The 24,368-nt window shown below is 42.0% G+C and overlaps 1 protein-coding gene across 1 annotated transcript in view; it reads left to right on the forward strand.

Annotated features, from left to right (window-relative positions):
* Nucleotides 1-23,613, forward strand: part of mical3b (microtubule associated monooxygenase, calponin and LIM domain containing 3b) — a gene marked incomplete at its 5' end in the record, with an annotated part of 45,252 nt that extends 21,639 nt beyond the window's left edge. Inside the window, 20 exons of the mRNA XM_080754386.1 lie at nucleotides 720-813; nucleotides 1,324-1,471; nucleotides 2,011-2,207; nucleotides 2,313-2,401; nucleotides 2,579-2,641; nucleotides 3,606-3,779; nucleotides 5,081-5,264; nucleotides 9,429-9,541; nucleotides 10,592-10,655; nucleotides 11,669-11,870; nucleotides 13,273-13,481; nucleotides 14,626-14,694; nucleotides 15,027-16,199; nucleotides 16,772-16,866; nucleotides 19,278-19,520; nucleotides 19,856-19,949; nucleotides 20,846-20,896; nucleotides 21,953-22,055; nucleotides 22,663-22,736; nucleotides 23,420-23,613. Coding sequence (XP_080610512.1) covers nucleotides 720-813; nucleotides 1,324-1,471; nucleotides 2,011-2,207; nucleotides 2,313-2,401; nucleotides 2,579-2,641; nucleotides 3,606-3,779; nucleotides 5,081-5,264; nucleotides 9,429-9,541; nucleotides 10,592-10,655; nucleotides 11,669-11,870; nucleotides 13,273-13,481; nucleotides 14,626-14,694; nucleotides 15,027-16,199; nucleotides 16,772-16,866; nucleotides 19,278-19,520; nucleotides 19,856-19,949; nucleotides 20,846-20,896; nucleotides 21,953-22,055; nucleotides 22,663-22,736; nucleotides 23,420-23,604 — 3,624 coding nt within the window. The 3' untranslated portion in view covers nucleotides 23,605-23,613. The remainder of the gene's footprint in view (nucleotides 1-719; nucleotides 814-1,323; nucleotides 1,472-2,010; nucleotides 2,208-2,312; nucleotides 2,402-2,578; nucleotides 2,642-3,605; nucleotides 3,780-5,080; nucleotides 5,265-9,428; nucleotides 9,542-10,591; nucleotides 10,656-11,668; nucleotides 11,871-13,272; nucleotides 13,482-14,625; nucleotides 14,695-15,026; nucleotides 16,200-16,771; nucleotides 16,867-19,277; nucleotides 19,521-19,855; nucleotides 19,950-20,845; nucleotides 20,897-21,952; nucleotides 22,056-22,662; nucleotides 22,737-23,419) is intronic.
* Nucleotides 23,614-24,368: the final 755 nt, after the last annotated feature.

Raw genomic sequence — 24,368 nt, forward strand, 5'->3', positions numbered from 1 at the left:
TGGTTTATTTACATTGAGATCCTTTTTTTAACTCGATGCAAAAATAAAAGGTATTTACAGGGAATAACCGTAGAGTCTCTATTCTGGGGTGAACATTTGTTGAAATAATAATGATAAGCAACATACAGTACCGTATGTAGATTGATATATTATCGGATAATCAGTGTAGAACGAAAAATGGAGGGTCCCTAGTATAGAGCCCTGGGTGACTCCGGTCAATTGAGAGAGAGAGAGAGAGAGAGAGAGAGAGAGAGAGAGAGAGAGAGAGAGAGAGAATAATGTTATATTGCTTAGTAGTGAATACATTTGCTTGTTTGAGTGTGAGTCCTAACACCAGTTGTAGATAAGGCTAGAATGTAGGGAGTGTAGGGAGCAAGGTCACACAGCTGACCGTAGAAGAGGGGCCCTTGTTTTACGATTCACACAGCTTAGTAGAGGAGATCAAATGTTTTATTGTTTTTCTATAGACAATGATAAGTTGGACAGTCAGGGTTTAAGTGTAAACTAAAAGTGTAAAAAAATAAATAAGAGAGAGGAAAGAAAATCATATAACATACATTGCTAAGGCAAAATGTAAGGACACAAAAAACTAAAACTAAAGATCATGATTTTAATTTCAAAGGTAAATAAAAAAGTAGGAATTGTAGGAATAACTTTTTCATTGATCAGAATTTACAGGATAAAAATATAATCACAGTTTATTGTGAACGTTTCTGTAGGTCAGCCACCTGGTTCACACGGGAAAGGAGACAGGGTTGGATGCGGTTTCAGGGTCGCACGTCCGTTCCCCCTCACTCGGACTACTCAGACAGGGTAAGTCCTGACCTGACCAGTAAGATCTTAACTGGTTTACCCTCACCATCCAACGCCCGGGAGACGGTGGCCAGTGCATTTTACACATAGACTGCAAAGGGGGCTTGAGCCCCTTCCCTTTTACGCGTCTGTAAAAAGTGCCCTCTCCAGACCATGAATGCAGTTTTTACTATGGTGAAAGAAATGTAAATGCCCTCTTTCCATGCCATACCTGAAGGCAGCATTCAAGAGAATTGCCTTGTCCAAACTCTCCTGAACTTGAATGCAGGAAATTATGTTGAAAGAATTGTCCTCTCTGTGTAGAAATCCATGCTGTTACACCACATCTCCAGTATTGGCTTGATTATGCTTAGTTTAGTGTGGTATTAAGTACAGAAAATAGCCGACCTCCAAGCTCACAGTGAGCTTGGAAGGTCTGCTATTTTCGATATTTTCATCAAAAGGCCCTTTTAGAAATGTCAGCCCCTGCCTCTCTAACATTCCCTGCACGTCCCTGCTCTTGTCTGCTAGAATCCTACTCTCACTCCAGTAAGCTGTTGAACTGGTGCCAGGAGCAGACACTGGGATATCGCGGCGTTGCTGTCAGCGACCTGACAACTTCCTGGAAAAGTGGCCTAGCTCTATGTGCCCTTATCCACCACTACCGGCCAGATCTCATGTAAGCCTCATGACGGAATATTATGTGGTTACCCAGGGGTTAAAGTTCTCAGTCCTGGGGACTGATTTCAGTCTTGAGGATTCCATAGGGACTATTTCTGAGATCAGTACAGATCTGCAAAAACATAAGGGGGAGGTGTAGCGATGAATGACAAAGTCGTCAAAACTGTTGTCAAGTGTTCTCCAAAATAAAAAGCAGTATCATTTCAAGATATGAGTATTTGAAATCGCCAGACTAGCAATAGAATACAACAGAACTTCAGAAGATACTTATAAGATAGTATCAGAAGATACTATAAAATGAAGCATGGATTGGCACACACACATTCAGTGAAGGCAGTTCAGAACTTAAGGGAAACACCCCAAATATTGGTGTGCGCTGCGCGCGCCATGTTTCAAAGATCACATATTGGGACATGGTCGGAAACTGTTCAGTCTTGGGATTTATTTTGGCTTTAACATCTGGGTTCTATACCTGTGTGTGTGTGTGTATGCATACACTGCAGCTATATGTAGGCTAATCATGCCTCTCTCCAAAAGTGACTTTGACTCCCTCGACGAGGCTGCGATGGAGCATAACATTGGGCTGGGGTTCGACGTGGCAGAGCGGGAGTTTGGGATCTCCCCTGTGATGACAGTGGAGGAGATGTCAGCTGTGGGGGAGCCGGACTCTCTCTCCATGGTCCTGTACCTCACCCAGTTCTACCAACTCCTCAAGGACACAGTGCCATCTAGTGGTGAGACTCTGCAGGGGAATCAGGGGAGAGTGACTTCTCCAGCATTTCAATATAGGTTTATGATTGATTATTTCCTATTTTGACCTCTGTTTTTCCTTTACCCAGGGTCTCTGTCTCAGAGTGCAGACCTGAGAGCCACACTGATCGCCCCCACCTCCCTCCTCAGTAGGCTGGGCCACAAACGCTATCCCAAGGTGGTCGCATCTGAGTATTTTCACGTGTGTGTGTGTGTGTGTGTGTGAGTGTGAGTGTGAGTGAGTGTGAGTGTGAGTGTGAGTGTGAGTGTGAGTGTGAGTGTGAGTGTGAGTGTGTGTGTGTGTGTGTGTGTGTGTGTGTGTCACATTTAACTCTTAACCATTCCCCAACTGTAGGACCAGAAAGATGCACTGGGGAAAAGGAGAAAGACAAGTCAACCGTGCCAGGATGAGCAGGAGGTGAGTGACAGAGAGAGACCTGCTCAAAATGTTGTAATGCTGCAAACAATGACAAATGAACGGTGTGGGGGCCATGCATCGAAATAACATTACATAATAAAGTATATCGCTTTCATAAGTAATTAAGTAATGTAATGTGTTTATTTTATTGTATTATTATTTTATTTATGTATTTTTTGAACACTGATGATAGTAGCAGCAGCAGCTTGTCATCCATTCAATTTTCAAAGTACCCTGTCCTGTGTATATTAGGGTGCTGCAACTTCTTGTTTGTTTCATCATGACATTGAAATCTTTGTTTTAATTCCAACATTATTGTGACATTCTTCTTTTCATTTTGGCTACTTTCTTCAACTTAATAATTATCCCTAGTCGTTTATGCAAAAGCAATATAGCACATTACTTGGCACAGAAAATAATATTGTAACATGCCTTGCCTCCCCAACACTGGAAATTATTGACATACAAATGATCTAGTCTGGGATCTCTTCACTATTCGGGGTTTGAACCGGTCTGGAGCAGAAACCACTCTACGTCATGTTGTAGTCCTGGACGGACTACTCTTTGGCCGGAACTATCAAACTGGAAACAGTTTAACGCAAAATAATTCCCCTGCGCTCAAGGACATACTTTTAGGGCCTATCTAATAAACCCCTTGATGCGGCGTAGTTTTGCTTTTGGAAAATTTGTTTGGTATATGCATCTTTTAGTCCAACTCGTTGCGACTGGCAAAAGACTACACTAGGCTACTTGAGTATTTTAATATGGATTGGGGAAACAAACGGGGGGGAACCAAAACAAAGCGACGCCATTTCTTCTGCTTGTGGTTTCGGACTAGACCGGATCAAACGGCCCGTTGTAAACGAATACCTGGAAAAATAAGCGTTGAATCTATGAGAAAATAAGTGGTGCTTGAGTAAAAGTACTTACAACTAAAATCCTCATAACTGACATGAATTTTCAGCAACAGATCAACAGTAATAGCCAAGACAACCAGTCTATTGGGGAGGATATAGTGGGTGGATCCAGCCACTCCAGAGTGCGTCTGATGGCCAATCAGCTCCAAGCAAAATTAGACGAGAGTGTTTCCTCCTGTCCATGCCCCTCCTCGTCAGCCTCAGCAGTGCTGCGCAGACAGGTGAGAAAACCTAGAATGATGTGCCCTTTAATACTTTCCAGTTGTTTACAAATTGATATCTCACTTTTGCTGATACACTTTCATGCAGTCAAAATAACGTGTCTGCCCCGTAACAGTTCATATACAGTGGCCATTTTGCTCTTACATCACACTGGTAAGAAACCCCATCCCGACATGTGGGGGGGAGCTTACTTGAATAAAGTTACCTACCTATCATTGTTTACATTGTTTATATATATTTGTTTTTGGGCTTTTATGCCTTTATTGATAGGACATTAGACTCGCAGCAAAGGTCTTCGGGATCGAGATTCGAACCCGCAACGCGCTGTCAGGCACCAGAGCGCCTATGTGGTATGCGCCTGGACCGCTAGGCCAGCGGGCGCCCCACCTATCATACTCTTAAGCAAGGGATGATGGCTATTTATAACACTGGTGTGATTCAGCTTGATGACTCGGGTTCTGCCCTTAAGCCATTGTTTACAGCATTTGATTTGTGTGTGTGAACATAGAATGTAGGCTACTATTAACGAGCGCTAAATGTGATTCGTGACGGTGGGGTTGGCATAGGGCATGTGACAATGCAGCAGTTGGAAAAAGCCCCTCTAATGACCCAATGAATAGTTTCTCTTGATTTTCAGATTCAGAACAGGCTGTGTACTACTAATTTGCTTTGGGGTTAACAATGAGAAAGTGCTAACCTTAGAGTAATATGCGTGAGTGTGAGGTATTTGAAAAATGTGCATCTGGAGGTTATTAAAAAAAGAAACCGCTCAATGAAGTGTGTTTGCATGTGTGTCTCTGGCAGTTTTAGGCCACCGTCGTTTTTTTGTGTGCATGCGTGCTTAGCGCTGTCTATGTCAGTGCACTGGATTTGCACTGCATCAATGCTACTTGAGTCTATTATTCCTCTAGTATTAGACCTGTATTCACCTCCTTTATGTCTGTCTGCCTGCCTATCTGTCTATGTGCCTTCTCCATCGCCCCAGGTGTGTCACTGTATTTGCCGCTGCCACTCCCTTCTCCCCAGTGTCTCTTTAGCGTTTCCAAAATAATATTAGTATGAACAGAATCGAATGTTTTATGGTCATGAATCATGATTCACCAGGAGCCTGGTTGGCTTGATTCCAGGCGCAAAACCCTTTATTATAAGGATTTTCTGAAAAGTCTTATTATGTAGTAATGAACAGGATTTCTACCTGTGAAAACTGTACCAGTGAAAAACACTATTACGTTTCACATACTGTACATTTCTCCTTTACATTTTCCCGTTTTTCTACCTTTTGCTTTCGGTCCGAAACTAGGCCATTCGGTCGATGATCGCGGGGTCGGTCAGTGCCAGCGACGTGTGTTTCTTCTGCGAGAAGCGCGTGTATGTGATGGAGAGGCTGAGCGCCGAGGGCCTGTTCTTCCACCGCAGCTGCTTCCAGTGTGACTACTGCGGCGGCACGCTCCGCCTGGCCTCCTACGCCTATGATGGCCACAAAGGTGAGCACTCAGGGAGGGCAGTCACGATATGACGTTTTACATGACGATTAATTGTCACTCAAATAATTGGCGATTAACGATTTAATTGTGTTTTTGTCATTGATAATTACATTTCTGTTTGGCTTGTAGGCTTTGAAGTTGTACATGGTAGATATGACACATAACCTAAACATACAAAGAAATTACTGACATGTTTGACAACTTACTACTTAAAAATAACTTTGATAGTGGAAATAGCCGATCTACAAGCTCACAACGCGTCGCGATGCGACGCGTTGTGAGCTTGTAGATCTGCTATTTCCACTATTTCGGACATTTTTCAACATTCACGATTATGACGATTATGACAAAATAATTGCGATAATGTCAAATAATCACGATTAGACGATTATGTAATAATTGTGACAGCCCTACACTCAGGGAGGGGAGAGAGATGGAGACCAGAGGGAAGCTGTTGCAGGCAAAGTGATGAGTGAAAAAAAAAAGAAAAGTGACGAAGATGAATTCACTCTTGGCTGGATGAGTTTAAAATTCCAATTCTAATCCGAAACAATGGGATCAATAAAAGAAGATAGGAAAAAAAAACGTGTTGCAGTGCACACAAAATTGTGGCTTCTCAATGGTATTTTGGGGTGGTTGAGCACCACCGCTATACAAAGAGCCTGTTGGGACCCCAAATCTCCCCGATTATCCTGTAGTGTGAGCCCAGATTTGGTGTATAATAGACCAGTAAGATGCCTAAGGGCGAAAAGCGACCTCGCCCTTTGCCATGTCTTGGCCATCTGGCCAGTGATGTGTATCGGATCAGTTACCCATATATGGAGACCCCTAGTACCCATAGATATTCACAGATATGGGCTTAATATTGATGACATCAGGGATCTCCATATATGGGCATACAAGGGATTTGGTTCCCCTGGCATCACAGGGATCTCTATATATGGGCATAAAATGGATTTGGTTCCCCTGACATCACAGTGATGTCAGAGCGGCAAACCCATAGACCATAAAAAAGCGCACACGGACGGACAGACGCGGACATGATGTGCCGTTTCTCACCTTCGGTCGCAATTAATGCATCATGCCAAAATAACTGTTAATGGACCCCAAACCCACTTTAAACTATGTACAGTAGACACACAGAACTCTCCTTGCCTGTCTTAACTTGCAGTTGCATTTATGCAATAAAAAAAAGTATTATCCGTTTATTATCAGTAAAAAGAAAAGAATGGAAATTGAAACAAGTGATTATTTCATATCCAAACTGTTACAAGTTCAAGCCTAGGGCCCTTTTCAAGACGGTAAAGAACCACATGACATACATGATATATACTGAGCTATACGTGGCATTGGAGAATACTTATAGTAGGACCTCTCATAGAGGTAATTAGTGCTGGTTCTCCACCCATAATTCCATACACCTGTGACATGAGGTAAAAGTTATAATACAAGCAAGTCACTAATTAGTAATATACTATAAATGTGCAAAATCTCTGTCTATCCGCCTCTAGTTTACGTATCTCAAGACTCGGGGAGCGTGTTGCAGATGACCCGAGAGAGTGCAATGCTCGTATACTGTATATGGAGATCCGGTAGTCCAGAACCACCATTCCGACTCGGTACAACGGGTAATGCCGTAATACTGTAACTGGGTGGGGCGTGCATTTCCAACTTGCATCCTTCCCGACATGCATCATTCCCAAGAAGGCTGGTGCCATGCGGTCTAGTAAATAATAAAGTGTAGAACATTCTGTTGCAGCAACAACAAAACAAGAAAGAAAAGAAAATACACAGAATATAGAATACACACAGAATATAAATGGATGAATAAATGATCAACTGATGCAGAAGGCTGACCGAAGTATAGTGCAGTCCATGGTGCAGATACTGCACATAAATATTATGTGGTGAATTCATGACAATTCGGAGATGGATATAATCCTAGATATAAACAGTTGGGTTCTTGTTCAGAGCTCTGAATAGCTTGAGTGAAAAAAACTCTTCTCTCTGTAGTGGCTTTGTGGCAGAGCAGGCGTTTGCCCGACCACAGCAGCACAAACAGTTGATTCAGGGCTGTTTGTGCACTTCTGGAATTATGAATTCACTGTTTTCTACACCTGGAAAAGTATACCTTTGGATGAAAGTCTTGAATAAGTCTGGAAGACTTGCTCATACAGTGGACCACATACTGTAGTGTTGCATGGCATATTGTTTTAATGTTTTTTACATTGGACGACGTAGTGTAACATTTTAATGGTTTTTACATCTGATTTTTTAAATACGTTCCTTGATCAAAACCCGGTAATTGTCCACATGTGCAGTCTTGTGTTGTGTTGGACAGATAGTATGTTTGCGACCGAAGGTCGCAGTTTACCATGAGAAATGTCACAGCTTGTCTGTGTCCGTCTAGACGGACGTGTAGATGTGTATGTACACTGTGGTTCTATCGGGTTGTCTGTGGTTCTATGGGTTCACTGTGATTCTTAACAGAATAGGTTTGCCTCTCTGACATCACGCTCTGGCTTGATGTCCCTTTTATGCCCATTTATGGAGATCGCTGATGTCATCACGAGTCACACTTGCAAATTAATTACGTCCTTGTCCGTTTTATGCCCATATATGGAGATCCCTGTCCCGATGTCATCAATATTAAGGGCATATCTGGATCAAATATGGGCATTTTCTGACATCACATTGTTGACTATCATGCAAGGATCTCCATATACGGGTAACTGGTCCGATATACATCACTTGGTCACCAAGAATTGGTGCGCCCCGGTCGCATGTCGCCCTGAGGCGTCTTACTAGTAGTACTGTACACCTTTTAAGGCAGATGTCTTTAGCAGCAGTGGCAAATGCCAGTATGCCAGAGGCATTGGTCTGCCAATTGAGGAAAAAACACCTCTCAATGCCATCATTGCCATGTGCTTTTAGATCACAGCTGGTAATCAAAAGACCAAAATTCCAGAATTAATACAAGTATGCTTCATTACACCCATGTCTTAGAAAACTACAAAAAGTACATTAAAAACTATACGTTTGGATTTTTTTTTGGGGGGGGGAGTGCAAGCTCCTACTCATACAATCTCAGCTTACATATAGGTTCAATGGGAGGTAACATGCCCAATGCTGTATTTTAAGTTGTATTTATGAAATCTTCCTTGTACAGTATGAAGCTTGAGTGTTTACATTGGTTATTAGTTTGATCATTGTTTGTGAATTCTCATGTCTGTTCATTATCTTATGTCAAATGAAATGTAAACGTGTCCTGTATATGGGCTGGGTTTCCATGGAAGCATGACACTTTAATAAAGAAAAATCATCATCATCATCATCATCATCATCATCATCATCATAATAGAAGTCAGTGAAAAGTAGCACATATACACGATTATGAGAAACTACAGTATCAATTATGCCACTGGCACTTTTAAAGAAACCACAGGAGATGATGCTGTCAGTCTGATTTCATACTGCCTACAGGGTCAGTGCCATGATCATGCCCATGTCTCCAGTACATGTTGTCATCTGACTTGAATCTGTGTATGAGTACGCTCACTCTGAATAACGCTCAGTATGCATGTGGCAACATTAAATCACCGTTGGCGCCATGGGCCTGGTGTGCGCGTGTGTGTGCACCACAAGGGATGTGTTGTGTATAGCTGATGTTTGAGGGAGGTACCAATACAAAAGTGAGGTTTTGTCTTTGATTCAAACTCAGAAGCCAATCAGAAGTGAGCTGTCACACGATAGGCGTTTAAACGTGAGGCGGGTTGGCTGTATATCAATGTTGGTACATATATATAATAGCAGTTTCGAATGACTTTTCCGCTAGTTCTGCAACAATCAGTGATCTCACTTCACCTGTACTGCTGTATGACCTGTTCTATTCCCCATGGAGGCTTCAGACTGTAAGATATCTTCATCTTTTACACAGCGATTCATTTATTTTCCGTGAACACTGTCATCTTTGTAAATCTAGCTGTGGGAATATGACCTGGGCTTTATTTGGGTCTGTGTGATGTAGCAGTTTTAATATTAGGTCAGAGTAAATGGCAAGTGTGGTGTTTTGTACTCTCTGATACTGAAGGTATTGCTAAAACTCATGTCTGTCTGTTGTTTACAGTGTGGTGTCTGAATTTGTAATGTTGAATATTTCTGCAGGGAGGTTCTACTGTCTGCAGCACTACGACCTGAGGTTGAGTGGTATGGCCCAGAGGAAGAGACCTGCCACCAGTATCTCCTCTGACCCAACCATCTCTCATCGCTCTTCAGTAGTAAGACAAATCTTTTTTTAAATTCAGGCTTGAGTGTTTGTTTCGTGTCCTAACAATTTATTTTAAGTATTGCAGTGGTTCTCTAACATTTTCATGTCAAGGATCCCCCAATTTCTATTCATATGTATGTCTATAATCTTGATCCACTCATGTTATGGAAAAAAAAATTAAAAAAAATAACAAAAAAAAAGGATCCCCCAATGTATGTTATATTTGGCTGCAGAGTCAGACCACCACCTGAAAAGATTTTGTGCCAGGGACCCTTATTATCTATAGAACAGTTTGTGTTCAAAACTATTCCAACACTTTTCAAGATGTTTTAGAAAGACCTGCAAGCTAACAACGTGTCACATCGCGACACGTGAGTTGTAGATCGGCTGTTTTCGAAAAGCCTAAGTATAAAATAGGGTTCAAGTGGTTAACTGATTTTGATGCTACAGTATGTCAACACATTTTTTTGGGGACCCCATGGAATCCCTAAGGACCCCTGGGGGCCCACTTTGAGAAAGACTTATGTATCTTATAGATCAGGGGTCTTCAACGTTTTCAAGCCGAGGACCCCTTAGTTGAGAGAGAGATGAAGCAGGGACCCCCACAACCTTCTCATAGATTCCATATAGTTTCATTGTTTGACAGCCCAATTATTAGTGTATTATGGATTCATGTCAATTTGTGTTTTCAGATATTTAACCACTTGAACCGTCAATACTTAGTACTGTACACTTGACCTTTCACTCTGTAATTAGTCTGCTCTTTTTCCCCTCTACATCAAACCTCTTAGCCGAAAATAGCCAATCTACAAGCTCACAACGCCTCGCAGCACGAGGCGTTGTGAGCTTGTAGATCTGCTATTTTTGGCTAAAGTTCACAGAATATGGATGCTAGGAAACAAGTGCTTAAATATAAAAAAGTCACAAAGATTTGGAGGACCCCCTGTAGTAACTCTGAGGACCCCCTGTTGAAGACCCCTATGTATAGTTATAAGAGATGTTATAATGGAGCCCAAAATGCATCTATTATATCTATAATCATGTGTGTGATTGTTTCTAGGTATCGCTGAGTTCAGTGCCCACTGCCTCATCCACAGAAAGTGCTATGGGCCGTAAAACTTCAGGTGAGCCTACTACTGCTATGGTGACTAAAACTAAGACTAAATATATTGTCAAATTTGTCAACAAATAAAAGCTAGACTAAAATGTTCGGGAGGGACTAGTGGAGAAGAGATCCAGTAGAACTAATAGACAAGTCATTGTTTGGTCGTGCTCGGGTGTTCTGAAAATAGCAGCTCTACAAGCTCGGCTTGTAGATGGGCTATTTACAGCATGCAACCAAGTGTAAAATCTGCCATTACGACGTCAAAATAATATTTTGTCGACAAAATCAACTTCTCATTTAGTCGATTAAATTCGTATATTTAGTTGGCGAGTTAAAGGGGCCCCACCATGCTTTTCAAAATATATATTTTATATAAATATTGGTCCATAATAAGGTTTTATACAGGTTTTAGCCTAAACTACCACTCGGATATTTAAATTTCATGTTCTGTCTGTCTCTAATTCCAAGGCATTTCAGGTGCAATACCAAAATGCCCTTTGTTGGCAACGGGGGGCTGTCTTTGGGCTAAAATTGGAACGATACAGAGAAGATTAGCATGGAACCACGATACGAACCATGTAGAGTCAATCCATTCAAGCCAATTTTAGTACCACTTTACCTCATGGTTCCACCTCATATATATATATATATATATATATATATATATATATATATATAGTCTCAATAGATTATAGCCTCCCACATAAACAAGGGCCCAATCAAAAGAGTACTGTTCAGACACGCCCATTCAGAAAATCACGGAAATGAAAGGCAAGGCTTAGAATTAATTTTTTGGACTGGAAGAGACACTGGGAAGACCAAAAAAACAAGAAAGAAATGAAAAATTCATGGTGGGGCCCCTTTAAAACTAAAGCTTTTCAGATGACAGAAATATGACTAAATTACATTTTATTTGAAAGACTACGACTACACCAAATCAAAAATCTTCCCGTCAAAATTAACACTACTTCAGTGTGTGTGTGTGCTTGTGTGTGCCTTTTTGTGTGTGCCTGCGTGTACGCCTGCTCCCAGTGGCTTCGCTGATTGAGAGCGAGTGTGGTCTGGCCAAGAGGAGGGTGTGGGGCACGCCGGAGCGCATAGAGCTGGAGAACTACCGGCCCAGGGTGGGGGGCTCCGCGCCTCACTGGCTTAAAGAACCCAAGGAGATCCCAGAGGAGGTCCTGGCTAACTATAACCTCAGTCTGCTGGAGAAGAGATGCACCCAGGGATCCAGGTTGGAGTTCTTTGACAGTCCGTCCACCAGTGGTGGAAAAAGTACTCCAATGTTTTACTTAAAGGAGGACTTCACCACTTTTCAACCTGTCTTCATATAATAGGTCCTCCTCACTAATGTTCATAATAAAATAGCACAATTTTTTTCCTACTCAGGCTGGGTCTCATAGGAGAGCTGTCAAATCCTTCCACCGGTGACATCATCGTTTGACAGATTTTTTTTAAACAATATTTTTGAAAAGAAATATTTCGATTCTTTTTTTTATCACGAGAACAATGGCTTCCACTTTAACATTGCAACTTTTCAGGAATAGAAAGCCTGCAGTTTCTATTAGCTTGCATTTCCCATTGATGATGTCACCGGTGGAAGGATTTGACCCACCCACAACTCTCCTATTAGACCCAAACTGAGTAGATTTCTTTTTTGCTATTTTATCATGAACATTAGTGAGGAACTATTATATGAAGATAGGTTGAAAAGTGGTGAAGTCCTCCTTTAAGTAAATACTGAAATGAAGATGTACTATGTCTACAAGTAAAAGTCCTGAATTAAAAATTGAGTAAAAGCACAAAAGTATTGGCATCAAAATGTACTTAAAGTACCAAAAGTAAAAGTACTCATTATGCGGAATGTCCCATTTCAAGTTTTCAAATGTACAGTACAACAATTTTGTGAAAATAGCAGATCTACAAGCTCACAATGCACATGTGAGATTCTAGATTGGCTATTTTCAAATGGCCGAAATGTATATAGAGCTGAAGTGGTTAATGTAAGTTTTGTAATAATAATAATCAAAATATTCTGAACACATACTGTAAGATATTGATAAATGGGGGGGGAGTGGGACTGAGTTACTAGGGTCCAAGGTGGAGGGGCCTTAATTATTTTATACTTTTTATACTATTGATACTATTGAAAAATACTATTTTATACTATTGAAAAATAGCAGATATACAAGCTCACAGCGCGGCACTGAGTGCCGCGCTGCAAGCTTGTAGATCTGCTATTTTTTTAAAGTCGTGAAAATGTGTCCAAATCTTTGAATATATGTATTTTTTAAGCACACATTTGTAACTCAAATTTTGCTTCTGGGGGGGTCCCTGGAACGAAATATTTTGAGATGTGGGTCCGTGGCCAAATACATATCATTTTGGGGATCCTACATGAAAAGGTTTGAGCACCACTGACATAGAAACATGGGGTTTTCAAAAGACCTTAGAAGGATATTCAAAGACTTGCACAAATGTTCAAGATTTTTCAAAAATAGCAGATCTACAACCTCGGAGCATGGCTGTGTCACCTGTGCGCTTGTATATCTGCTATTTTTAAATGGTTACCGAGGGCCCAGAATTTGGTGCGACACCCCTGCAGCAGTACAGTAAATCCCTCTGTTTTCCAACAGCTCCGAGTCAGAGATGGACGAGGAGGAGGCAGAGAACCCACGGACGGGGATCACAGAGGAGGCAAAGGCCTCGTGGAGGCAGGCAGTGGAGCGCCATGCTCGGCTGAGAGAGCGAGAGGAGAAGGAAGAGGACGACGACGATGACGAGGAGGGAGAGGTTGATGAGGAGGAGGAGGAGGTGGAAGGGAATGACTTGGTGTCTAGCGACGGTGAGACAAAAGAGTTGATACAGTTCTTGTAAAAGGTCTACAGCAGGGGTCTTCAACAGGGGGTCCAGGACCCCTAGGGGGTCCTCCAAATCTTTGTGTGATTGAAACTTTTTTTATATTAACCACTTGAACCCCAATCTGGCTAACCATCGTCAAATAAAAGGGAACGCCTTCTCTGTTTTGTTCCTTTTCATTTGACTTGCGTAGCATCAGAGTCTGTTCTCGAGAGACTACTTGAACCCTAGCGTCCATATTCTGAGAACTTTAGCCAAAAATAGCAGATCTACAAGCTCGCAACGCCTCGTTGTGAGCTTTTAGATCGTCTATTTTTGGCAAAGAGCTTTGGTGTAGAGGGGAAAAAGAGCAGACTAAGTACAGAGTGAAAGGTGAAGTTTATTAAGTATTGACAGTTCAAGTGGTTAAATATCCGAAAACACACATTGACATGAATCCAAAATACACTGATGATTGTGCTGTCAAACAATGAAACTATATGGAATCTATGAACAGGTTGTGGGGGTCCCTGCTTCATCTCTCTCTCAACTAAGGGGTCCTTGGACTGAAAACGTTGAAGACCCCTGGTCTACAGTAGTTTACTGACGTTTTGGATCCCACCGTATCTTTGCCTATCTTTGCCTTTCCTCCGTTTCTGTGTATCGCGGAAACGTCTGTCAATATGTGTGCATCTATCAGTGGTGGAAAACGTACTGAAATGTCTCAAGTAAAAGTATCAATACTGCAATATAGAAATAATCTGTTACAAGTAAAAGTCCGGAATTCACAATGTACTTGAGTAAAAGTACAAACATGTTGGGTGTTGGCATCAAAATGTACTTAAAGTACCAAAAGTAAAAGTACTCATTAGGCGGAGTGTCCCATTTCAAGTTTTCAAACCGTTTTGAAAATGGCAGATCTACAAGTTCAAAATGCGACGTATTGTTCAAAATAAACGCAGTGGAGTAGAAGTATAAAAGTATTGGAAATTGGAAATACTCAATTAAAGTACAAATATCTCAACACTGTACTTATGTAAATGTACTTACTTTACACCACTGGCATCTATCCTCACAGTGCTGCATTCATGTTTGGTGTGTGTCTGTGTGTGTCTGTGTGTGTCTCTGTGTGTCTCTGTGTCTGTTGGTAGAAGGGGAGTATAGCCCCTGGGACATGGAGCGACGTTCAGGCCTGTGGCTCCTACTAGAGGAGGAGACAGGTAGCATAGACACAATGGAGAAAACTAATCATGCTATGTTTGTATTAATGTGATTCATAGTCATTTAACTAAGTTTTAACATTTTTTCTTTTTCGGAACAATCCCAGGTGACTCATTTTACTCGGTTAATGTTTAGTGGTTTATCTTACCATGCTTGTCTTCCCTCATCTTAACGTGTTTTTTTTTTCTTTTTTCGAATTAATATGTACAATAATACGGTAGTTTTTTCTTTCCTCTTTACTAAACTTCGTTCTTTCTTTCTTCCCTCTCCCTACTACACGTTTACCTCCTTTCTATTTCCCAACTAAACCATTTGCTCATCTTTCCCTCAGAAGAGGAGTTATCTCAACAAGCTCTCTCTACTGAGAAAGGCTCATCGGCCGGGAGAGATGACATCCCACCCTCCTCACACACTAATTCACAAACGCCCGAAGAACCACAGGAACCCGATTCCACTACCCCAGACTCTCACATACAGGACGCACGCAGCAGAGACGGCGTCCCCAACATCACCTTTCCCACACTGTCAACACAGAGCATCACTCCCTCTCTGCCCAGGCCTGGCGCCGACACTCCCTCCGTGTGTTCCCCCACTTCCCCTAACTCCTCCACCACCTCAGGCTGCTCCCTGGGACCAGAGGAGGGTGGCGGCAAGAGGAAGGACCGGAGGTTTCAGAGGAAAGATCGAGATGAGAAAGGGAAAGAGCGAGGGCTTGCGGAGAAGTGTGAGGCCAGCAGCAGCTCTGGGGTCGGACTGAACAACAGTTCGACCACCTCCGAGTCGACCATGACGTCCCCTCCCGGTACGCCTCTGTCCGGACAGCTCCAGGCGAGCAGGAGAAGTGCTGACGGCAATTTTACCCTCGAACCCATAACTCTGCAGGGCTGCCCACCTCGCTCTGCGTCCATGGTACCAGAAGCGGTAGCGCAGGGTTGCGGAGGACGGGGAATATGTTACCATGATGGCGGCGATGGAAGGGAGGCCTTTAAGGACCTCAACCCTGCCCTGTCCCCCCCACAGCTCCTTCAGCATTCGGCACTGCTTCAAGAGAGAAGCGCAAGAGCTGAGAGAGAAAGGGGGAGGATGATGGAGGTGGAGAGGAGGAAGGAGGTAGGGAGGGCCGCATTGGGGGAGGCCTGGGAAGACGTGGAGACTCCTCTGACCACAGAGACTCCGCTGGGAAGTAATAGAGGAGCTCTAGCCCCGGATCCCAGGATTAAGCTCTCGGAGAGCCTCCCTCCTGGGCTCCTCACCCCTTTGCAGGGGGGCTCCCTCTTCCGCCAGCTGAAGGGTCCTAAAGACTCTCACCACCTCAGCCAGTGTGGGGCTGCGGAGCGAACGGGAACAGGTGAGGGAGGAGCCAGGGCCCTCTGGAAGACCGTCTTCTCAGGCAACAAGAAAGGCAGGACGAAGAAAGGTGCGACTTCCCTCCCAGGCAAAGCAGCAGACACCATGTCCATGGTGAGGGAGAGGAAGGAGGCTAGCAAATCCAAAAGAGCTGCAGGTATCACTCACACTCATGCACCACTGCAACACCTTAAAGGACAACTTTGTTCTTTTACAACAAGGGTTCATATTTTAGATAGTCATTCGAGAAAAGAAAAGATGATTGTGATGAGTGTCATTTACTTCTTTCTATTGTTTTGGCGATTTTAACGATTTTGATTTGCATGCATGCCAGTGGCTAAATATGTATTTTTAGACACAATAATCCTATTCCCAAGATGCACCACAATCTTTAATGGGCAGATGTGACTTAAGGTGGCTGGTGTAAATAGTAACAAAGACATTTCCGGCTTATTGTGTCTAAAAAGACAGATATTTAGCCACTTGTGTGCATGCCCCCGCCCATTGAAATCAAAATACTAAAATCGCTAAAACAATAGAAAGCATTAAATGTAAACATTTTAACACTCATATTTTCTTTTCTCTAATTACTAAAATATGAACCCTTGTTGTAAAAAAAACAAAGATGTCCTTTAACACTCTTCGACAAAACAGACATACACACAAAACACTGTGACGACTCTAGTGAAATATGTCTATATTTACAGTATCCTCTCTCTTTTTCTCAAGTTTCCAGGTTAAATGGGAGACAGAGTTGCGCAGAGGAGTCCGTGCTGGTTGGTTCTACCGTTGTGCAGAGATGCTCTTTGAACCCTAGAACCAATGTAAGACCGCCCAGCAGGGGCGTCACAAGGGGGGGGAAAGTGGGACTGAGTTACTAGGGCCCAAGGTGGAGAGGGCCTGGAATTATTTTATACTTTAGATATTGAGAAATGGCAGATATACAAGCTCACAGCGCGGCACTATAGATCTGCTATTTTTGAAAAGTCGTGAAAATGTGTGCAAATATTTGAATATATATATATTTTTAAGCGAACATTTGTTACTCAAACTTTGCTTCTGAGGGTCCCTGGAACTAAATATTTTGAGATGGGGGTCTGTGGCCAAATACATATAATTTTGGGGGTCCTTCACCACTGACCCAAAAAAATACGATTTAAAAAAGATTGCAGATCTACAAGCTCGCAGCGCTGTGAGCTAGTATATCTGCTATTTTTCTATAGTTAAAGCACTATGAAGGACATTCATGGGGGGCCCGCAGTCAATCCTTGTACCCAGGGCCCAGAATTTGGTGCGACACCCCTGCCGCCCAGTACTGTCCCCAGACCAGCATGACTATAACATAGAATGACTTAATCCCTGAGAAAAATGACAATTCTGGACTGAGGAAATGTGTTGTCTGTTCTGTCCTTGGGATAAAAATATACAAGTTGTGTGTATTTGCTAGTCTCACGTGATCAGACCCACCATTTTGCGTCATCAATTCCAGTGACAAAGGGAATCACAAGTCAGCATGTTCGGGCTTTGACAGAATAAAGGCTGATTAATGAGCTGTAACAGACGTATGTGGTTGGTCTATAGCAGTGGGGGCGTCCCCAAATACTTTTTAGGGGTCCCCAGATGATTAACTTAATGTGCAACATTGTTCTTTCCCTCAAAAGTAAACATACCAACATAAAGTTTAAGTGTATAGGGTATCTACACATTTCTAAAGTGACAATTTAAGTACTTTTTAATACCTCTAAAATGACAAATATTAGAGGCAGGAATTGTGAAAATAGCCGAGGCGTTAATGTGAGCACGTAGATCTGCTATTTTCACAACAGAACTATGTTATACAAAATACTAATGCCTCAACTCTTAGTGCTTGTCAAGGTGGGTGGTCCCCAGTTAAAATATGATTATTTTGGGGGTCACGGCCTGAAAAGGTTGAGAACCACTGGTCTATGGGTCCGTCAATTCATGTCTGTGTTTTTAGTTTTTGTCTTAGGAAATGGTCCTTAACCACGTTTCAATACCAGCCATTAGATACAGTATCTATGAAATCTAGTCTGGCTACTGTGACACTAGTGTATTGCCAGAATTATTAACTCTTCTAACTAGAAGGTGAATAGTTAACTGTTCCCCTTGATTTGTTTAAAGCTGCGTTTGGAGGTGTTTGACCTGGCATCTGACATTCAGAAAGTTGTAATAAAGGAGGATGAGGAGGTAGAGGACAAGGAGGTAACAGAGTTATAATTAACGGTAGTTAGTGAACGCTGTAGTGGCTGTAGACTAGAGGATGACACAGGAGTGGATTTTCAATCCTGTCACGTCCCACTCCTGCAGAAAAAATCCTGTCCCATCCCAATCCTGGGCCAGAGTAAAAAAATAAATCCCGTCCTGTCCCACTCCTGTAGATTTTTCTTCCTGGTCCCATCCCGCTCCTGGTCAAAATCACTCCCGTTCACCTCCCGCTCCCGAAAAAAAAATGTTTTTCCATTTTGATCCATATTATATTTGAAATCAAGTTTATTATTATATAATGTATAATTTTATAATGTTCGCAGTTGGAAGACCTCACTTTCCTGTGCTTTTTTCCTCCCAAACTGCTAATAAAGTAGCACTGTTTATTTCTGTGGTTTGATGAACTGGTCTGGAATGATTCCTGCTCCTGCCCACTCCCGGTGATTTTCATTCCTGTCCCGTCCCGATCACGGCATTAATACAAATTTGACTCCTGTCCTGCGGGAATCCCACGGGACCCAAAGGAATTCCTGTCAAATGTCATCCTCTACTGTAGACACATAATTAACTTTCTATTTTTTATAACATTTTAGACATACATAACTGATAACTTTTAGACGTATCATGTTGATTGAAGGATGAAGACCGTTAAGTGTTTTTGATAATTGTCCTACTATAGTGTTCAGGTAATCTTCCCTTATGTTTTTTTCCCCTCCCTCTTCTACAGAGTAATGACTAATCCTTGTTCTTTGTTTTTCCAAGCCTCCGTATGTGGCTCATGCTCTGGCTTTTAAGCGAGCGTATGCCATCAAGGTAGAGTTTAAACTCAAATATGCTGGTTCCAACAAGCTTGGGCCGTCTGAGCCTCTATGCATTTTTATTATTTGTATTACATTAAATAATACATTCTACCCTGTGCTGTGGTGGCTGAATCAGATTTTCACATCAACAGCATAAAGTATTTTTTAAACCTATTCACGTGCTGCTACCTCTTGCTCGGTCCTTGCAGAGGCGGTCGGTAAAGGAGAATGCCCCCCCTAAGGAGCCAGAGGGCTCAACGTGTCCTACCGAGGTGTTGAGCGTCGTCGTGCGCGCAAAGGAGCCATCTGACCTGACTGTGACCGACACCCTGTTCCATCAGGACCTCTCGGCTGCAGAAGAAGACCTGGACGCCAGAATCACACGCCGGGTGCAGAGAGCTGCGCGCAAACAAGCCAAACAAGAACAGCTCAAGAGACTACACAAAGCCCAGGTACGAGAGAGAGAACGAGGTCTGTACAGTGTCTGTACTCGTATCTCCAAGTTTCACATTTGTATGTTTTTACGTCAATTAAAGCCCACAAGTGGCGCACAAAAGTAGTGAAAATAGCAGATCTACAAGCACACGCCTTGCATCGCGAGGCGTTGTGTGCTTGTAGATCTGCTATTTTCACTACTTTAAATTGTTTTTAAAATAACAAAAAAAGGAAGGTTTTGGACATACAAGGTTTCCACCCGACAACGACGATATATCCATGCATACATACACATACTTACATACATACATACAGGGGAGATAAATAATCTACTGTATGTGGTTATGTTCAGATCATCCAGAGACAGTTGGAGCAGGTGGAGGAGAAACAGAGACAGCTGGAGGAGAGAGGCGTGGCTGTGGAAAAGGCCTTGAGAGGAGAAGCAGGTAAAAAAACACACGCCGACTAGACACAGTGGTTCTCAAGCTTTTCAGGCCGCGACCCCCAAAATAATCATATTTTAACTGGGGACCCCACAACCTGACGAGCACTAAGAGTTGCGGCATCATATTTTGTATAATAGGTTCTATTGTGAAAATAGCCGATCTACATGCTCACAACGCCTCGTGTTCACAATTTCTGCCTCTAATATTTGACAATTTGGCCAGTGTTTAATTTGTAATTTTAGAGGTATTAAAAAGTCCTTAAATTGTCACTTGAGCATACACCCTCCATACACTTAAACTTTATGTTGTTTTGTTTACTGTTGAGTGAGAAAGCAATGTTGCACATTAAGTTAATCATCTGGGGCCCCCCAAAAAATAATTTGTGGACCCCCCTGGGGGTCCCGACCCACAGGTTGAGAACCACTGGACTAGAGCAGTGGTTCTCAAACGTTTTGGGCTTCAGTACCCCCTTATCCTGATTGCTGAATCCATGGTCCCTTTAATCAACAACATTTTGACTACAAAATCAAGTCCAGTTTTTATGTCAATATGTTGAAAATAAAACTAAGTAGCCTGTTTACTCAGCAACAGTAACATTCGTACTTAATTTGGTTTAAAGCTTTATGTAGCAGCACGTTCAAGTTTTCTTTCAAGTACCCCCTGTAGTACCTCTGCGTACCCATAGGAGTACCCTACGTACCCCGAATTGAGAAACATTGCACTAGAGGATACAGGAAGACAGCCTGTACTCTGTGTGTGTGTGTGTGTGTGTGTGTGTGTGTGTGTGTGTGTGTGTGTGTGTGTGTGTGTGTGTGTGTGTGTGTGTGTGTGTGTGTGTGTGTGTGTGTGTGTGTGTATGTGCACACACATACTGTATAATATCTACTCTCTTACAGACTACTGGGGTGATTCTAATGAAAATCAAGTGTTGGACCTTCATTTGGGTGGTAAGTGCACACATTAACTGGCCATAAGGGAATTCTGGGAAATTCCAGGAAATCGTCCCTGTTTTTTTGTGTGCACAGACTGCTTAAATATGTAGATAATTGATAATTGAGCCTATTCATCATCAAACTCCACATTAGACATCATTTTAAATGCACCTCAGCTTCTCATCATTACTGATATTGTTGACCTTAAAGGAGTAGTTCACCCCATAATTTTTTTTTTTATTTTTTTTACCAGCGGTCATCAAATTATTGGCTTAGGAATGTGAACTACTCCTTTAATTTTTTGATTAATTATTTCCATATTATTATTTTTACCCCGGTTGCCTTCCTTTTACAAAATACAGAAAGTAGACCCAGGCAGTTTAGTGTTGAATTCAAGCATGTTACTCACTGCACAACCTCTGATGTGGACGTGCATGCAGAAAATAACATTGTAAATGTCTGAGGTTGAATATACAGTCAAAAACAGCAAAAATAGCAGATCTACTAGCTCAAAACGCATCACAATACGACACGTGTTGAGCTTGTAGATCGTCTATTTTTGCAATTTTTGAATGCAGAATTTCTTTTCGTGAATTGGAATCCAGAAAAGTATATATTTTTTTTATTTAATTTGAAATGCATTCATGTGTCGTTATGTTACCTTTATGAACTTAAATACAATTACATAAAAGGACATAAAAAGACTAGTATTAGTCATTAAGTTACTACTATCTAGACTAAAGTTATTAAAGCAGGTCATGTTTGCATGTTTGGAATTGTAACAGCTCAAATCAATAATATATAATTATTCCGATATTAACCTGCGGGCCGCATAAAGTGAAGTTGGGGGCCGCCTGTGGCCCCCGAGCCGCCAGTTGCCCATGTATGCTCTAACAGCATACAAATGGAACCAAATGAACCCTAACGGGTCCATTTGGTGAATTTGGTCAAAAATAAATATTGAATCAAGCAAATTAAAAACTGGTCTAAAAGCATGATTAGACGATAAAATGTCCAAATGTTTTTTTTGTTTTTTTCTTTTTAAGTGGAATTTCCCTTTAATCTCTGTAGGGATGGGTAAAATCATGGATAGCCCTGGCTTGATGCAGCAGTGGTTCCACCTGGTCCAGCAGAAAAACACACTGGTGCGCTACGAATCTGAGCTCATGATATTGTGAGTACCTGTGACCTTGAGTGTCACGTTGATTTGGATATTGCAGGGAGCGTCACAACGGGGGGAAAGTTACTAGGGCCCAAGGTGGAGGGGCCTTAATTATTTTATACTTTAGCTATTGAAAAATAGCAGATCTGCGAGCTTGTAGATCTGATATTTTTGAAAAGTCGTGAAAATGTGTGCAAATCTTTGAATATATGTATTTTTTAAGCGAACATTTGTAACTCAAATTTTGCTTCTGGGGGTTCCCTGGAAGTAAATATTTTGAGATGGGGGTCCGTGGCCAAATACATATCATTTTGGGGGTCCTTCACATGAACAGGTTTTTCATAGAAACATAGGGTTTGAAATATTCAAAGACTTGCACAAAATGTCATGATTTTAAGAATAGCAGATCTACAAGCTCACAGCGTGGCACTCGGTGCCGCCCTGTGAGCTTGTTATATATGCTATTTTTCAATAATTAAAGTACCCAGGGCCCAGAATTTGGTGTAACACCCCTGGTCATGTTGATTTGGATATTGCAGTTAATCAAATACTCAATAACTCTTTGACTTGATACTTAGGTGACCAATATTTTGGATTTGTCTGTCACTTTATCCCCCAGTGCCCGAGAGTTGGAACTTGAAGACAGACAGAGCCGCCTCCAGCAAAAGCTGAGGGAGAGGATGGCTGTGGATGGTATGCTACAAAGAACAGTCACTTAAAAGCACAATTAAACATTTGAAGAGGTTTGTGTTGTGTGGTTATTGCCCTGATACAACACCAGCTATTGGCAAGTAATCTTCAAATGTTGGCAAACAAATGAACAAGAACAAAGCAGATTGTCTTTGTATCCTGAATCTAAAAAGTGCCATTGCCATTTCTTACACGAGCAATAACAAAGACTGAGACCGCTGACACGTTCTCACAAACATGCCCACCAGATGTTTTTCCTCGTTCACATATATATATGTATAATCAACATCAAGTTGACATTTTTGTTCCCCCTCCAAAAAATGTTATACATTGTACCTTGGTTCTTGTTCATTTGTGTGCCAAAAGTTTGCTGTTGAGACCTGTTTCTCTGAGCAACATACGGTAAGTCCATTTTTAATACACAAAGCAACTATTGAAGCTATCTCGACAATATTTGGAATTACATCATGGAAAAATAACCCAACCCAATTAATCATTAGAAATAAATGCATTTCCAACTTTCTCTGTTGAAAACCGCAAGCGACAAAGCATGAACCGGGACGTGTAAAGGTTTATACAACAATATGTTAAATGTGCACCCGTTTCGGATATTAAATGGCCTTTATCAACTCCTTATCAGCTCATGCAATGGAGCCAGTATGGACATTTTCTCTGTGTTTCTGCAGACCATCTGAAGCGGGAGACGGAGCTGGCGGAGGAGCGCCTGATCCTGGAGGAGATGCTGGAGGTGGTGGAGCAGAGGGACGCCCTGGTGTCCCTGCTGGAGGAGCAGCGGCTGCAGGAGCACCAGGAGGACCGGGACCTGGAGACCGTCATGCTGTCCCGAGGCCTGGGGCTCCACTGGGCCTGAGAGGCCTGGGCAGGGGTGTCGCACCAAATTCTGGGGCCCCTCAAGAATGTTCTTCTTAGGGGGAGGGGGTTTAAGTGCTTTAACTATTGAAAAATAGCAGATATACAAGCTCATAGCGCGGCACAGAGTGCCGCGCTATGAGCTTGTATCATGATTTCTTTTTTGTCAGTGGTGCTCAAACTTTTTCATGTGAAGCACCCCCAAAATGTATTTGGTCACGGACCCCCATCTCAAAATATTTAGTTCCAGGGACCCCCCAGAAGCAAAATTTGAGTTACAAATGTTTGCTTAAAAAATACATATATTCAAAGACTTGCACACATTTTATCGATTTATCAAAAATAGCAGATCTACAAGCTCGCAGCTTGTAGATCTGCTAGTTTTTAATAGGTAAAGCATAAAATAATGCTTAAAGAAACGTTGCATAATAATGCGTTCCAGGTCTTAAAGGAGTAGTTCACCCCAAAATGACTTTTTTTCTATTGATTAGTCATGCCATGGAGAGTAGAGTTCAATAATATTTTTTGGTTTTTGTCACATTCCTAAGACAAAAATTTGATTTGAGTAAATTTACCCCCATTGTTTCCGGATGGTGATCCGTTTCGAAACGGGTCACCATCCGAAATGAATGGGGGTAAATTTATTGTTATTATTGTTATCACATTTTTGTCTTAGGAATGTGACAAAAACCAAAAAATTTTATTGAACTCTAGTCTCCATGGCATGACTAATCAATAGAAAAAAAGTCATTTTGGGGGTGAACT

Source organism: Nannobrachium achirus (assembly GCF_963921795.1).
Source record: "Nannobrachium achirus genome assembly, chromosome: 23".
Taxonomy (NCBI): domain Eukaryota; kingdom Metazoa; phylum Chordata; class Actinopteri; order Myctophiformes; family Myctophidae; genus Nannobrachium; species Nannobrachium achirus.